General features: G+C 36.8%; 1 protein-coding gene across 1 annotated transcript in view; it reads left to right on the top strand.

The window, feature by feature from the left end:
* LOC132844522 (copine-9-like) overlaps positions 1–15970 on the top strand; it is a 79826-nt gene that overhangs the window by 9897 nt on the left and 53959 nt on the right. Inside the window, exons 3-4 of the mRNA XM_060868037.1 lie at positions 6189–6235; positions 11788–11891. Of these exons, the coding sequence (XP_060724020.1) occupies positions 6189–6235; positions 11788–11891 (151 nt within the window). The remainder of the gene's footprint in view (positions 1–6188; positions 6236–11787; positions 11892–15970) is intronic.

Here is a 15970-nt window from a genome sequence, read left to right as displayed (position 1 = left end):
TTTTTCAATTATCCAGTTTGACCCATATGACAAGTTGTGTACTCGGCTTCATTTGTAGGCTCATTTCAACAACACATTTGCTCCCTTGAAAATCCCTTTCACAATTTCAGTCATTTAATGTATGTGTTTTCAAAAATGTATGAATCTTGTTTACATTTTTAGTTTGCTTTGGTTTCGGAAATATTTACACTTTATCAGCCTCATTACCTGTAAATGTATCCAGACCTGGTTATATACTGTAAGTATTAAACTCATAATATGGCAGAACTATATTATTAAAAATATTAGCTAATATTTAAAATGATTGTACAGTTGTGTGTAGCTCAGTGTTGAATGTAGCTTGTTTAGAACACTCCTGGGTTTTTATTTATATATGAATGACCCAAATATCTGTAATAATGCTCCAAAAATGTCAGGTTTATTTTAATAAGGCCGTTCAGACCAGTGTTAGTGGAATGGTATTTCTCTGAATGCTTTTCACAGAGAGTTACTGATAGCATAGTAAGATATTAAGTATCTCTTGATTTTCTTATCATATCACATTATTTATACATATAAATATTTGACTTTGGCTTCTAATTTAATGATTACAGTATAGTAGCCTAATGTCTTTATAAATATAGTTGAGAATTAAATACAGTGTTTCCACACTAAACTTAATTGACAACTGATACTTGAATAAAATGAACGGACACACGACATTTCATCAGTTTCAATTGCTTAGAGAGAGAGAGAGAGAGAGAGAGAGAGAGAGAGAGACCCACAGAATGAGAGAGTCTGTAGATGGAATGATATTAGCCTCTAGTTGGTGTTTAGAGCTGCTGCTTTCTTACAGTGCTGGCCTCACAGACAGTACTGATAAATACCCTTTACACACACACACACACACACACACACACACACACAAAATGAATCTGTGAGGTTACAACTATAAGGTGTGTGTGTGTGTGTGTTTGTGTTTGTGTATGAGAGAGAAAGGGAGAGAGAGAGAGAGAGAGCGGGAGAGAGAGAGAGTGAGAGAGTGAGAGAGAGAGGGAGAGAGAGAGAGAGAGAGAGAGGATATCGGTGTGTCAATGTGTGTTTGTGTGCATATGTGGGAGGAGGTAATGATTGGCCAGAGAGGACGTCCTGCACTTCAAACCGTGATCACACTGAGTGTAAAGGAAAAGCCATATGAGTGTGCTGCTCTTTCATCTCCCACTGCCCTGTCTGTCTCCCATTTCTCTTTCTATCCCTCCTTCCTGTATTAGAAACACACTATAAAAAGTGAGAATATGTTTCTATAAAAGGAGCAGTAAGACATCCAATCCTGAGATCTTAACTTGTAATTGTACAACTACATTTCACTTGTTTAACATGCATACAGTCAGCTGTGACTCATTAGGCACAGAAGAACAGTCACTGGTTTAAGTATTAACCTTTGACTGGTGTACAAAAAATGGCAATGAGTCATTTGATAGTTAGAAGACTCAGCTCTTACTGGGGAGCTAAGCCAAAGTATCTGAATCACTGAAGAGAAAAAGTGGAATTCCCTTCACTACTCTATGCATTTATAGCATAAGAACACAATTGGCAATAAGTAGTTATGATTTTAATAGGTACGAGTGGAGGTACTGTATTCACATTCACTACTGAATCAGTCTTAATATGAAAACTTTTTTGGGTTCACATGCAGCGACTATGACTGAATGGCAAAACTCTTTAAATTTTACTGAGATTAACAGGGAGTATTTATACAGAGGAAAGGTGTAATATTCAGTGTTATCTTTAGATAAACAAAAGGCTTCAGCAGGAATGGAGGTGGAGGTTAACACAGGTACTGGTGATTTGACGAGTTTGGTATGAAGTGTCGGCACAGAAAACAGAAAGAATGTCCAGGACAAATCAAAGGATATCATAAGATAAGGTCATAAGCAACTGGTATCACCTGGTCATCTAAGCGAAAAGCATACAAAACACATTGATAATGTGTGGTTATTTTTATTTTTTAATTTCATGTTTGTTTGATTTATTAAATACATTGTTACACACACAAAAATGTCCAACTTTATTAGATACTGTAATATCAATATCACAAAAAGGATTAAACATTCTTTTAATCATGAGTATTCACATTTTATTGAAATTTAATGTTAAAAAAAGGACATTTCACAGTTCCTTTTTTTTACTCTGCCAACTCTTACTATAGCTCAATACATTCAGGTTTCCTCTTGGTGTGAGAGTCGGTATTGCCGTACCAGATGGAAGATGATGTCAGGCTGCACTGGATGATTGCAGAGTAGAACTGTATCAGCAGTCACTTCTTTACTTTACTTCTTTACTTCTTTTTTTCTGAGGCAGTAAAAACTATTTCAGGTCTTCTCACTTATGTTAGCGGTGTTCAGGTCCCACAAGCTGCATATATGCTCTGTAGAATACAGTATGTGCCTGAGTCTGTGTTGAGCACATGCTCTTGAGGCTTTTGTGTATAGGAGGTAATTCAAGATTATATTACTGCCACCCAACTATGGAGAAGATCTCTGAAGTGTAATACACAAACAGAACTACTTTTCATTTGTCTGGCATCAGGGCAGTGTGCAGTGTTTGTTTTCTTTCTTTCTTTCTTTCTTACTTTCTTTCTCTCTTTCTTTCTTTCTTTCTTACTTTCTTTCTTTCTTTCTTTCTTTCTTTCTTTCTTTCTTTCTTTCTTTCTTTCTTTCGATGTAGACATTAGACACGAGCTGTTAGTCTTGCTGTCTAATTCAATCAAAACGCATCCATGGAAACCTCTTTTCCACATCTGAGCTGCTCATTACTGTGAATAGTGAGACGTGTATTTGACAGTCTGCTGCGTATTTGAGTCAGCACGACAGAGAGGGTCTGCACTTCTGCTTGTTGTAGATGTGCTGAGTGTAGTCAGCATAACAGGGGAGGTGATCAGTTACTTAGATAAGTGGAAACCTATAAGCATGATGCCTCTTAATGAATCAAGGCCTCAGCAGGCACAATAACATTATTGCGGTGAAGCTTACATTATTTTTAAGTGCACATTTGTTGTGCACTGATAACTTAATAATTATTTATAGGGATGTTCAAAAATGAAATGTACAGTATGTTATTTAGCTAATTAGAAGGTAGAGCAATGAAATTAAATGAAAGAGGAGGTTGACGCGCAGGCACAGGAGTCTATGATACAGTGCCCCTGGAGCAGAGAAAGTTAAGGGCCTTGCTCAATTGCCCAACAGTGGCACCTTGGCAGACCTTCTGATCAACAACCCAGAGCATTAGCCACTCAAGCCACCACTGCAGCAATGCTTACTGCTCATTTAATAATTAATAAACGGATGTTCTAAAATGCAATGCACAATACGTTATTTAGGTAATCAGTGTAGAACAAGAGTTTTTGTTAAGCAGAGAGGAGCAATCCCTGGCCATAAGCAACCTTTGTCTGAATTACAAAAAAATGGAAAATGAATGAGTCTGTCTTGGTTATTGGTTGGTTGCCAATTCTGACAGCATCTTTATTATTTGGCTGTTGCTGGAAAGAGACTGGATAATCTGTTTGTGCAGTGTAGTAAGAGCAGAAGCAGGAGAGAACACAGTGCTAAGATGCTTTCATGCTCAAACATTCAAATATCCAAGAGCACAGTGATGAGTTCACCTTCAAAAAAACGGCTGTGCTAAACATTGAGTGAACTAGGATAGTTGTTAAGAGATACCAGATTTTGAAGAATGTGTTGAAGCACAAGACTGACAGTGTGATTAGTAGCGTTGTTGGCTCAGTAGGCAAACTGCAGCGAGAACACGAACCAGTGTTTTATTTAAAGTAAAGTATAGGTCAAAAATGAAGACATGTAATATTGATTGCATTTTATATTTGAAATGGATGAATCAAACATGATATTCTTAAAATACAAGGATTTGGCACACACAAATACAACATTGTTTTTGTCCTCACTGTGTTCTTCCGACCTCTGTAATTTTAAAACTAAATTACAGAAACTAAAACTAGAAAACAGAAACTTAAACTAGAAACTAAAAGAACAAACTCAAAAGCATCTTAGATATTGGCTGGAAGTTGTTTTTAGACAGCATTAAATTTTTTAAAAGTACTTGGCCGGTTGTACTGTTCGGAGAAAATCATTGTTCCTCATTTGAAAGATTCCTGTTCTTCTCCTATTCCTGTTCTTCTAGTATTACTAAAGAACAGAAGCTCAGAAAAAAGTCACCTGGTTTGATAAATCTCCAGTTCTACAGCCACACACATGTGGAAGGGTCAGAAATTGGCATAAACAGCATGAATCCATGGATGCAACCTATCTACAGTTCTGGCTGCTCCTGGGTGTGTTATAGTTTAGCCAATATTTCCTTGAATACACTGGGCCTCTTAATACAAACTGAGTATCATTTGATTGCAGAGCCTGAGTGTTGCCATTCAGCATGCTCAACTCTTTATGCCCACATCATGTTATGGCTACTTTCAGCATTATAATGCATCATATTACTGTACACATAAGTCTGCTCAAACTGGTTAAACATGCTAATGAGTTCAGTTCAATACACTTCTCATCCCCAGACACTTAATCGAAATTGAAATCCATAAAACAACCTTTAGGATGTGGTTTTAAAGCTGTCAAAATGTAATACAATTATGTCTACATGGACCAGATTCTCATAGTACTGTTTCTAACACCTTGTGGAATCCATCCAGTAAATAAGTAAATAAATAATATGGCCACTGAGTGTGTTATGAAAATGGGCCTACTTTTTCAGATTTTATATTTTTGCTAAATTCCTCCCAATCTACATCTACATCTATATCTGCCATCTGAAGATGTCATTATTGCTGCTGTTACCCAGAACTCCGCACATCCCACTGGACAGTGTGACTTCATTTCTTTGTCCTCTATCCTTCTTCCCCCCTTCATCCATCTCTGTATTTATTAATTTACAATGGACCTGCTTACGATATCTTTTGAAGAGATAGAGGGAAGTATTGGGAGTCTGAGCTGTGGCGTTCACGCTTGGTCGGATCCCACTGTGCCGGCATTATGCTGATTGCATTCTTTCCAGTCTCACACCCAGCTTTGATGTAGCATTATTGCGATGGAGAGCCACACAGAAAGCAAAAGGAGGGTGGAGTGATTCAAAGAAAATATTTTTTGCTTTATATTTCTACAATAAAATCTTCTTTTATAGAGCACATTTCATACATGTGGTAGCTTTCTTACTTTCGCAAGAAAGGTCTGTGTACATCAGTAAATATGACTAATTTCTTAATAAGCTCTAGTTACTTAAGTGATAGTTAGGTCATTTGGCGAAAAACCTGTGCCAAATCAAATATGCAGACCATATGATCCGCTGTGGTGACCCTGAAAAGAAGAAGAACAACAACTTACTTAAGTGTTAGTTAGTTTAGTGGATTTTCTCTGGGTTCTCCAGTTTTCTTCCTATGTCCAAAACCTACAGGTTGGAAGATTGGCTTTTCACCCACCTTTTCCTTTTAATTTGGTCACCTGCCAGTACCAAACCCATCAGCCAGCTCTTGCCTATCAAATGGCAGGTTCCAATTGAGAAGGGTGAATTGAATGATACTTTTTCTGAGACACCACAACCAGCCAGCCACATCTTTCTTTAAATGGGTGCTCATGCTGTCCACTCTCTTCCACACTTAATGAGCTTTTAGACACCCCTGATTGGCTATTGTGGCTGTGACTGACAGGAATAAGAGTATGACATCCCTCCCACCCTGAGAGCAGAGCCAATTTTGTTCTTTTGGACTGCTGGCCACGGATAGCTGTGGCCTCGTCAGGATTTGACCTCGCAAACTCAAGACAAGGGCAGACACTGTTATGTTGCTCTGTTCAGGAGAACAGTAAGCTAGCACTTAAGAGTAAACTTAAAGCAGTCTTTTTGGATACACTGCAATTCTTTCTAATTGTAAAGTAATATGATTTATGAAATTTATGTAAGTGTTCTAAGAGTAATGTGATTGTGTAAATATTTAACTGTATTTTCGTCTTTCATTGATTTTTTTACTCCTTAATTGTGTTGACTATTATGGAGGTGGAAAGAATCTGAAAAGGTCAGATAGAAGATATTTGACTGTATTTAATTTGCAGTGGCATTTCATTTTGCATTGCCTCTTGATCTCTTTAATCTTATGTTCTCCCACTCTGTCTGTCTCTCCCTTTCTCTTTTTCTCACAGTTGTCGTGTTGTACATACAAGGCATAGGAACAAAGGAATGGAGAGAGGTGAGTCGGACTATTCATTTTTCTCAAGGTCATTTACTCGGAGCCTGTCAGAAATGTTTCATCCTGTGTCTCAGGGATGAAATGAATCAGGAGAAAGTTAATCAAAATTCTTAATGGACGAAGGACGTGCTTCAGCCCATCTATGTTGTGGCTGGAGAATAGCAGAGTTTTCTTGAGATTGGAGATATTATCTCTCTACTAATCAGACTCTCTCTTATACTTGCACACACATCAGGGCTCTTACGTTTAATTTGCACTTTGTACAACAATCAAAGTCTCTCTGTGGAGAAGCCCACAGGGAGTCAGTCAGTCTCAGCGAGTTTCACTTACTACATCAGTACACAAGACCTCACTCTCATCAATAAAATGATTGATTGAAGAGCTTTTCCAGCCCTGGCTATTTACAGACACACACCTTCCAACCCGTTAGTGACTATGTTTGTAAGAAACCGTTCAATCAAGATTTACAGTAAATTGAAACAAGGATTCAGTAGTTGATGATATGTTTCCTAGCTGTATAACATATCTGCCTATACTATAATAATAAAACATCAATCATCTGACTTCACCATTTTTAAGCAATTGACCGACATGCAAGATGTTATGTGTACCCATTGTTTATTAAAGTAATTCTGATTATTCGTTTTGTATTTAGTGATTCATATTATTGCTTATTTGTCATCATTTGCTTACTGGGAGAGGAGGAGCATTTATATTATAGACCAGGGTTGTCTAATCTTCACCAGAAAGGGCCAGTTTGGGGGCATGTTTTCATTCCAACCAAGCAGAAGTCATATTTCATAGTAGTTTGAAAGACAAGATCAGCTAATTAAACTGGTGGAATCAGGTGTAGCTCCTGCTCGATTGGTTTAAAAACATGCACCAACATTAGACCTTAGGGGGCAAAAAAGGAGACCCCTGCTATAGACCTACCTCACACAATATTTCATTATTTTGTATATTATATTATATTCATATTATATCTCTCCTTTATTCCTTTTACTGCATTTTTAGAATTTGTACATCTAAGCATCATGGGGTCATCATGGGGGAGTATCCCTTAGTAGAATGGAGCCTTGAGCATAATTAAATACGGTCAGTTAAAAGATATTTATACCATATTTACCTTACTTACACCATATCTGTTTCAAAGAGAATTATTGAATTATTGAATGAAATTGGAGCATTGCTTTGCTGCCAGATCAGAGCACTGCCAGTTGTCTCCCACGCTCTGTGGCTGCCAGAAAGGAGCACTGCTTGGACTGTCCCATATGTTTCTGTCCCAGGTTTTTTCAAAGTCCACAAACCCTTAGGGTGTGATGATATATAGTGTATAGTGTATGTGTGTTTGTTTAGCTTATAGATTTTTCTCCCACACACAAAAACACACACTGATAAATATAAAGCAAATTGACAACTACAAAAAATGGGAACACTTATGAAATATATAAAATCTCTTTATTCATAAGGTGTTGGACCACTATTTGTATTTAATACATCTTCCAACCTTTTTGGAATAGATTCATACAACTTCTGAATATCTTCTAGAGGAATTTTGTACCATTCGTTTAGCAGAATATTTTAGTTGCTTCAGAGAGGTGGGAGCTAGCAACCTACTTCACACCTTCTTTCCAAAAATTCCCACATTAGTTCAATGATATTCAAGTCAGGTGATTGAGCTGGCCAGAGCAGATATTGAAGTTCATACTGGTACTGCTGAAACCAAGACTATACTGTTTTGGCTTTGTATTTGGGGCACATTATCATTTTGAAAACAACGTTTGGACCGTAAGAAGCACCTGATCACTTGGAATGTCCAAATGCTTGCTGGCAGTTATACGACCATGTAGGCTAATGATGGCGCCAGCAGAATTTCAAGATATGGATGCTCAAATCTTCACAGATCCACCCCCATTTTTGATAGCTGGACCAAGACAGTCTAATTTATATTTTTCTTTATACACAAATTTGACCTACAGTTGGAAATGTATCTGTCAAATACATAGAGTGTATTGTTTGTACTGATGGCATAGTCCGTACATGCCCCTGCTTCGTTGTTGTTTTATGTTTTATGTCTGTATGTATGTTACACCGTTGACCTGTGAGACACGACATCTCGTTCCACTGCATGTCTCAACATGTAGCGGAATGACAATAAAGCTAACTTGAACTTGAACTTGAAATAGAGTAAACGATGATTCATCAGACCATATCACTCGTTTCCAGTCTTCAGCTGTCGAGGCTTTATGATTATGACAATTTCTTTTTCATAATCCTCTTCTATGTCTGTTGGCTTTGTGAAGTTCTTTGCAGGTGGAAACAGGGTCTTTAAGGTGGATATTAAATTCTGCTGTCACTTTTGCTGCAGTAGTTCGGTGTTGTTTGGACACCATCCTTCCTGGTGTTTGACACCCCAAACTGTCAGGTTTTGAATTTCATCTACTATTCTTTTTAGCTGATGAAGCGCTGCAATGCTTTTGTATATGCAGTCATAATTGTGGGGATTGTTGCTCTTGAAACACCAGAGAGTTGGGCTATAAAAGTTACAAATGCTCCTGCTAAATGGGCTCCAAAAATCTGTCCCTTTTGGAAGTCTGACAAGTCACCCATTTCAACAATGTCTTAAACTAACCACTGCTGAGCACAACTTGTTTTATTCTGGCATGCAACCTAGACAATGTATAGCAATGAAAAATAAATAAATGATAATAACAACACATTAGATTACACAAATAATATTAAACCCTATAACAATGGTTGCTCACATTATTTTGTCCAACCACTGTAAGTTATTTATGTGTCATAACAATTTGATTCCAAGACTTAACTATTTTAGTAAAAGCCATTCAAGCATCAACTATTGTAGCACTGGGCTGTTAACCAGATTATCTACTGTGATACTGCAGGAGGGTTGTAAAAACATTCAGAAAGTTCACTCACAGCCCAGATGGAGTGCATTACATTTTCAAGAGCCCTGTAAAAACTTTTTAGGCATGAATATAAAGTGCTATTAATGTTAATCCCTATCTGAAGTGACTTGCTGATGCACTCGAAGGCTTATATCTGAAGTCACTTATGGCTGTTATTGACTGAGAGCCATCAGTCATCAGAAAGTGCCAACATACCTGATACCTGACCACATTACTGTTTTTATAACCTAGGGTTTAGGAATATTATATTCAACGCATGATAATTTTGTCAAGTAATGGACATTTTGGTGAGATTAATTTGTGAGTTGTTTTTTCTTATTTGGTATTCAGACATTTGTTTTAATTTAATTTTAGTCTAGTTTGGATGAAGTACAGGAATTCAGGATTAATGTGGCAAGACATCAGTGTTTCAACATTAATGCACTGTGTCATAGGCAAAATAATAAAAGAGACTTAATTGAAGGTGTACAGATGGTCCATAAAAATGTTTTGGTGGTGGTTGGATATTACACTGGCCCAAACAGCAGCCAAGCCTAGACAGGTATCAGATTTTATCCAATCAAATTTGTAATCCTCGTAAAATTAGATTTTTGTCTGCAAAAACCTTGTATCACTTGGAATTAAAAGTTTCTTCTTCTTTAAATGTTCCCACTTCATTTACTTTAGAGGTGTGATTAAAAAAAACATTCCAGAAGTGCTTTTCTACCTGTTTATATACTCAATCATTTTCACTTGTTCTGTCTTGCAGTAAGCAATCAGATGATTATACTTTTGTAATTTAGACATTCCTTCCTCTTTTTTATTCTCTTGCTCAGTCACTCTCTCTCTCTCTCTCTCTCTCTCTCTCTCTCTCTCTCTCTCTCTCTCTCTCTCACACACACACACATACACACACACACACACACACGCACACAGAAACACGGACAGGGAAACATTTATACAGTGACGGTCCAAGAAGTGTTATAAAGGTATTAAGAAGGTGGCACATCTAATACATGTGGGGTGGATCCATACAAAGCAAATAAACAACAAATATTAACCTTCATGATTCTCAATTACAATGTAATATTAGGTTAGATGAAACCTGGATTCTAAAAGAGATATGTGCTTCAACCTGTCCATTCTGTCTGGGGCCTGACGACCCTTAAGGGAAAGAAAAGCTTAGCCAGTGGGTCTGTGATTTATTAATTTTGTTAATGAGGTGGAAATCATAACCCACCATTATTCAGCTTATTATATTTATTATTGAGATTTTAGACACATAAGTCTGTTTGAATTTCAGTGACTTGATTGAATTTAACCATTTGGCATATGTGTACAGTACCTGAGCTAACTTAGATCTAATGGTGTAAAGTTCGGAAATAAACTTTTGACAAATAAAGAATGGTCAAAAGAATAGTATATTTTAATTAGATTAATATGCTTTCATCATTGATCCAAACTAATATAGGTTAATCAGATAATACAACTTGCCTCCTACTGACAAATCAATCTGTCATGAATCCTCTGCTATTTCAGAGTTTCACATTTAATTTCCTTTAATGTTTTGACTTATTTTGAGCTCTCTAAAAATGACTCGAACCGACTGACCTGAGTTTTTTAATTTGGGTTGCGTCAATTGAATCTCTTCCCATTTAATTGCACCAAAAGGTAACATGTTAAAGTGGATTTCAATGAAAGTGGTACTTGGAAGTGACACACTCATTATGAATCTTGAGTCTTTGTCACTTGAGTATCCTTTAAATGAGACATGATGAATCAGTCAGTATTAATAGCTCTTGAGACAGTGAAATGCATTTGATAGTGGTGCAGGTACCTTTAACTCTCAACGGAAGCCTCACAGTTTCTTTCCAGAGGCAACCGTCACAGAAAGGTAGCCTGCTGAGAGACCCTGCCTCTGCCTGCCAGGCTTCACTCAGCAGGAGGTCCAGGAGATGATTTTTGCGGGGGCAGTCAGAACAGATAAGGATGAATAGTAAGAGGGGTTTAGAAAGAATGGCATTGAGTAAGACAAGAAAACGCTTCATTATTTTCCTTTACACGCTGACTCTGTAAACCCCTATATTAGTAAAATCAATGAAGAAAAGATGAAGAAATACAGAAGGTGTACAGGTTTACCAGCCAAACGAAGGTCACTTTCATTTTTGCAAAGCTGAAATAAGCCAATAAATGTTAAGGAATTTGATAAGAACCTAGTAAGCCTAATAGGCCAAATATTAATTTTATAAATAAAATAAAGGTAAAATAGAGGTAAACAATACCGGATAACATTAAATGCGAATTGACAGTGTTGTCTAGATTAAAGCTGGGTTTGTAATTTGAAGTTAGACTGTTAGGGCATTGAGTGAAACTCAACGTCTTTGAGGCTATAGCGGGATTAGCTCTTCCCAGATACAGCAAGCGATCAATAGCTCATTACTGCCTCTTAAGGAGCAGGAAGCCAACTGTTGGATGGGAATTTGAGTTTGGGGCTTAAAGTTTCCATGGTGATTTGAAGTAAGATGTAGAACGAAATGTTTTACACTGTAAAATGCAATATACGTCTTATAGATGTGAATTTAAACACCACACCATCTCACCCTGAGCCTTTATTTCTTATCCAGTTGTTTTTTTCTCTTTCAGTATGGCAGAACAGAGGTGATTGAAAACACGCTGAATCCAGACTTTGTGCGGAAATTTGTTTTGGATTTCTTCTTCGAAGAGAAGCAGAATCTTCGATTTGATGTGTGAGTACAGATTTATGTCAAATCTGTATGTTAAGTACTTTTGTATTGTAGCATTGCATAATTACTATAAAGCGAAAATATACAGTAATCTACAGTAGGATATAGTGTGTTGATGAGAAAGTGGGTTTTCCTGGTGAGTTTTTAATCCAATACATTATACATTATTTTAAAAGAATCAGTTTGAAACAGCAGCTCCCCCACTCTGCATCACTCTCTCTAAATCTTTTTGTCCATCTCACTCTCTGGACTCCCTGGAGAGGTGATCGATGTCCTCAGTGGGGGATTGGGAGAGTGCTCAGGGTAGATCAGGTGCAGCTTGCTGCAAACTCTCACTCAGATCATTCACATGCATCAGGATTTGACAGCTTTCCAAATTTACCCCCAAACAGTATCTGACTGCATGGATAGACATCACATCTTACTTTTCAGAATGTCTGTTATTCCTCAGCCATGCTTCTCACATCCTGCACACTTACTGCCTGTCTAAAATACCATATTTTATCATATAGTTGCCTGTTTCATCTATTCCATGTCATAGCTGTATGTACCGCTCCCTTTATCATGCAGTTTCCCCTTCCATAGCGAGAGTCCTGTTTAATTCCCTCTACCACCTTCACGCTCTTTGTTTCTCTCTTATAATAATCAATAGCAACTCCAACACAGCTTTTGAGAGGAACACACTGTTTATAGGCTGCGAGAAAAGTTGTTTTTGTAAGAGACAACGTTAAAGATAAAGTGTGCACATAAAGTGCATGTATTTAACGTTTTCATGCAAAGTAACAGTATCCTTGATCACCTCTTGAGAATATTTGCCATTCTCAACATGTCTCTGGTATATCTTTACCAACTTTATATACAAAAGCCTAAATAAAAAAATATTTTTTGCGCCAGAAAAGAATGAAGACTGGGGCTTGTGTTACAACATTTTTTATTGGGTTTTTTAATCATCATTCCTATACACAGACAATTTATTTTTTATTTTTAAAAATATATTTTATTTAACATAAAGAACCTGGATAATGTATTTTTTTTTTTTTTTTTTGTGCATCAGAGCATTTAATTTCAGATGATATGAACATTTCATTTGATCCACGAGTTTATGTGTCATGGTTCATTTGGAAGGATGCCCACATACCTGGCCCTGAGAAGGGGTCATCAGAGAGCTGAAATCCCCAGCCATCTGGATGTCAATAAACAGATGGAGCATGGCATCATCTGTCTCTTTAACCATGTGTGTAGGAGGTCTAGTGTGTGTCAGTGTGCTTGTAAAAAGAAAGAGAGCTTTAAGAGGAAGGAACTCTACTCAGAGAAATGAACTCTACTCAGTGTATATAAAGGCTTAGTAGGTTTTTTTTTTCCATCTATTATTTCACATCTTTTTTAAAATATAATTAAAATAGATAAAATAAATACAAAAGAAATACTCATAAAAATTAATTTTTGACTTCTGTTTCTGTTTTATTAGAGTCAGTGCAGTTAACTTTGTGGTAAATACGTCTTGTGATGTAGTGTAATCATGCTAAGCTAATCCCCATTGAAAATTATTAGGGGCTGAATTATTGATACTGTACATCTTATGCTTACTGTGTCCTTATATATACGTAATATGTATGAAATATACTAGCAGTCTCAACCTCTTCATACTTTTACTTCTCGTTAACACCATTTACTTCAGTTTTTGTTTCAAGTACACCACCCAGTGTCCAGTTTACCATTATCTGATCTGACACTCACTTTAGACTTAGTTCCCCTTTGCTGTTATTATAACCCATACTCTTCATAGAAGGCTTTCTTCTAGATTTGGTAGCATGGCTTTTGGGATTTGTTCCAATCCAGCCATTGGGGTGGTGAAGTCTGCATTTCAATTCACCTCAGCTATTCAGTGGGGTTGAGGTCAGGTCTCTGTGCAGGACTCTCGAGTTCTTCCATTCCAACCTTTTGGCAAACCATGTGTTCATAGACCTCGTTTGTACACAGTGGCATTATCATGCTGGTGAATAATGATATTTGTATTTTGAACAGTAACATAAAACAGATTAATTTTACCCTACATGCAAACCCTGCTACAAAAAATATAAACATATTAATAATAATAATTCTTAGTATTTTTTATATCCATATATATATATATATATATATATACAAACATATATGTTTGTGTCCCCCTATTACAGGCTGAAACTGTTCAGTATACATGAATTATTGAATGTTGTAGGTCTATGCTACTGAGACCAAACAGAAAATGAGAACTCTGATGGATTTAGAGCCTCCCTGATCTCTAGAGCAGCAACTACACTATTCATAATTGATTCCAGACATTTATGACTCTTTCACACACAAAGTTTTACATATCTTTGTGAGGATCCTTCACTGACATAATTATGAATACAGTTCAAATACATAACCTTAACCTCAGTCACTTAAAGTTTTCTTTCAAAGTTGGTCTTTTTACCAATTTTTATCCACCTCATACCTTTCATAATAACAGCTATCAACAGGGAAGGGTGAGGACTAACATCCTCTGAGGCACATCCATCTAGCAACCAGACTCATCTTTTCGAGCTGCTGCTCATGCTGCATCTTAAGGCAGTGTAATACTCTCAGAGACAACTGTTATCAGCTTTTTTCTAACAAAAACCTGTGATTGTGCTGGTGTCACTGTGATAAATGGGGGGAGAAGTATACCCTCTATCCACCCAGAGATCACAGACAATTTTGCACACTTTGGATCGTCTGGTTTTGGGATATGTCGGATTTCTGTTGAAGCATTCCATAACCCCTCTTGAGTGAAGGAGCATCATATCACTAACTCTTAAAGACAGTTTTTAATTAAAATTGGCTAGACAGGAGACTGATCCTCAGCTGAAGACAAACACACAGGACACACAGGACACACACACATACAACATCCCGTTTAATTTGCCTGTCTGTGTTTATCTCCAGCCACAACATTTTTAAGAGATGCCTATTGATATGATTCTACGTTTCTTCACTCATATGTTTTTATACAATATGATTTTGTAGCCAGTGTTAAAGCATGTTTAAAGCACAGCTACTGAATTCAATCTATTTGATATAATGTCAATTTTAACATAGTAAAATTTAACATCCAAATTTATTCGATCATTTTGGCAGACCTAGATGAAAAAATATTGCCTGCTGGAACAGAACAGAACTGGTAAAATGATGAGATATTATGGCATGGCCTTTACTGAGGTTATTTTTAGTAAGCTGTCTATTTCTGTAAGCATGAACGAGCACATAACAGGTATGCCATTACCAGTCACTTGATTGCTATTCACATGCATGGCTTGCGTTCTGAGATTTGCATAGATTAGTGTGCGCTCCTACAGAGAGGTCCTGGTAAATAAACAAAAATGTGCACGAAATGTATTCATTTCAGTCTAATAAGGTGAAGGAAAAATAAGAAAATAATAATAATAATAAGCTGTACCTCATGTGTTTCCATGGTGTGTGCATTTTGCCTAAAGATACGTGGTGGTTTTGGGTTACTGTGTGCTGTTAAGTGTTATTTTGAATGTTTTATTATGTGAGCAATTTATGTTCCTAATAGCCACATCTGAAATGTGCTTAAAGCTCATTTGTGCATTTCATACCTCATTGGTTTTGTATGCAGGCGAAAGCATATCTGTAGCATAATCTTGCTTTTAACATGCCTTGCCCTTTCTATATAATAGACTTGTATAGCCAAGCCTAATAACTCATTTCAAATAATTGCAGTATACTATAGATGCAGCACATCATGATATTTCTTTTAGTTGCAGTCATTACTAGTGATGAGAAGATATATTTTCCATTATGGTAACTCAAAAGGCGTTTGATTGACACAGACACAGATATTATTATCTATATGACAGCTCACACTTTTCCTCAAGTAAAATAGTAATTTCACACATTTTGAATGAATTGTCAATTATACCATTTATAATGAACACTCCTCCCTGTTGATCTCTCTCTTTCTTGTGAAGTTGTTCTTCTCAATTTCTTCCAAAGGTCATATCAAAGCAATATTTCAGTCTACCAATCAGGCTTGTGGAGATAAGGCGCTATCCAGCAGT

The sequence above is a fragment of the Tachysurus vachellii genome, chromosome 4 (assembly GCF_030014155.1).
Source record: "Tachysurus vachellii isolate PV-2020 chromosome 4, HZAU_Pvac_v1, whole genome shotgun sequence".
Taxonomy (NCBI): Eukaryota; Metazoa; Chordata; class Actinopteri; order Siluriformes; family Bagridae; genus Tachysurus; species Tachysurus vachellii.
The sequence above is the reverse complement of the archived record's forward strand: the minus strand, read 5'-3'. Positions and strand labels throughout refer to the sequence as shown.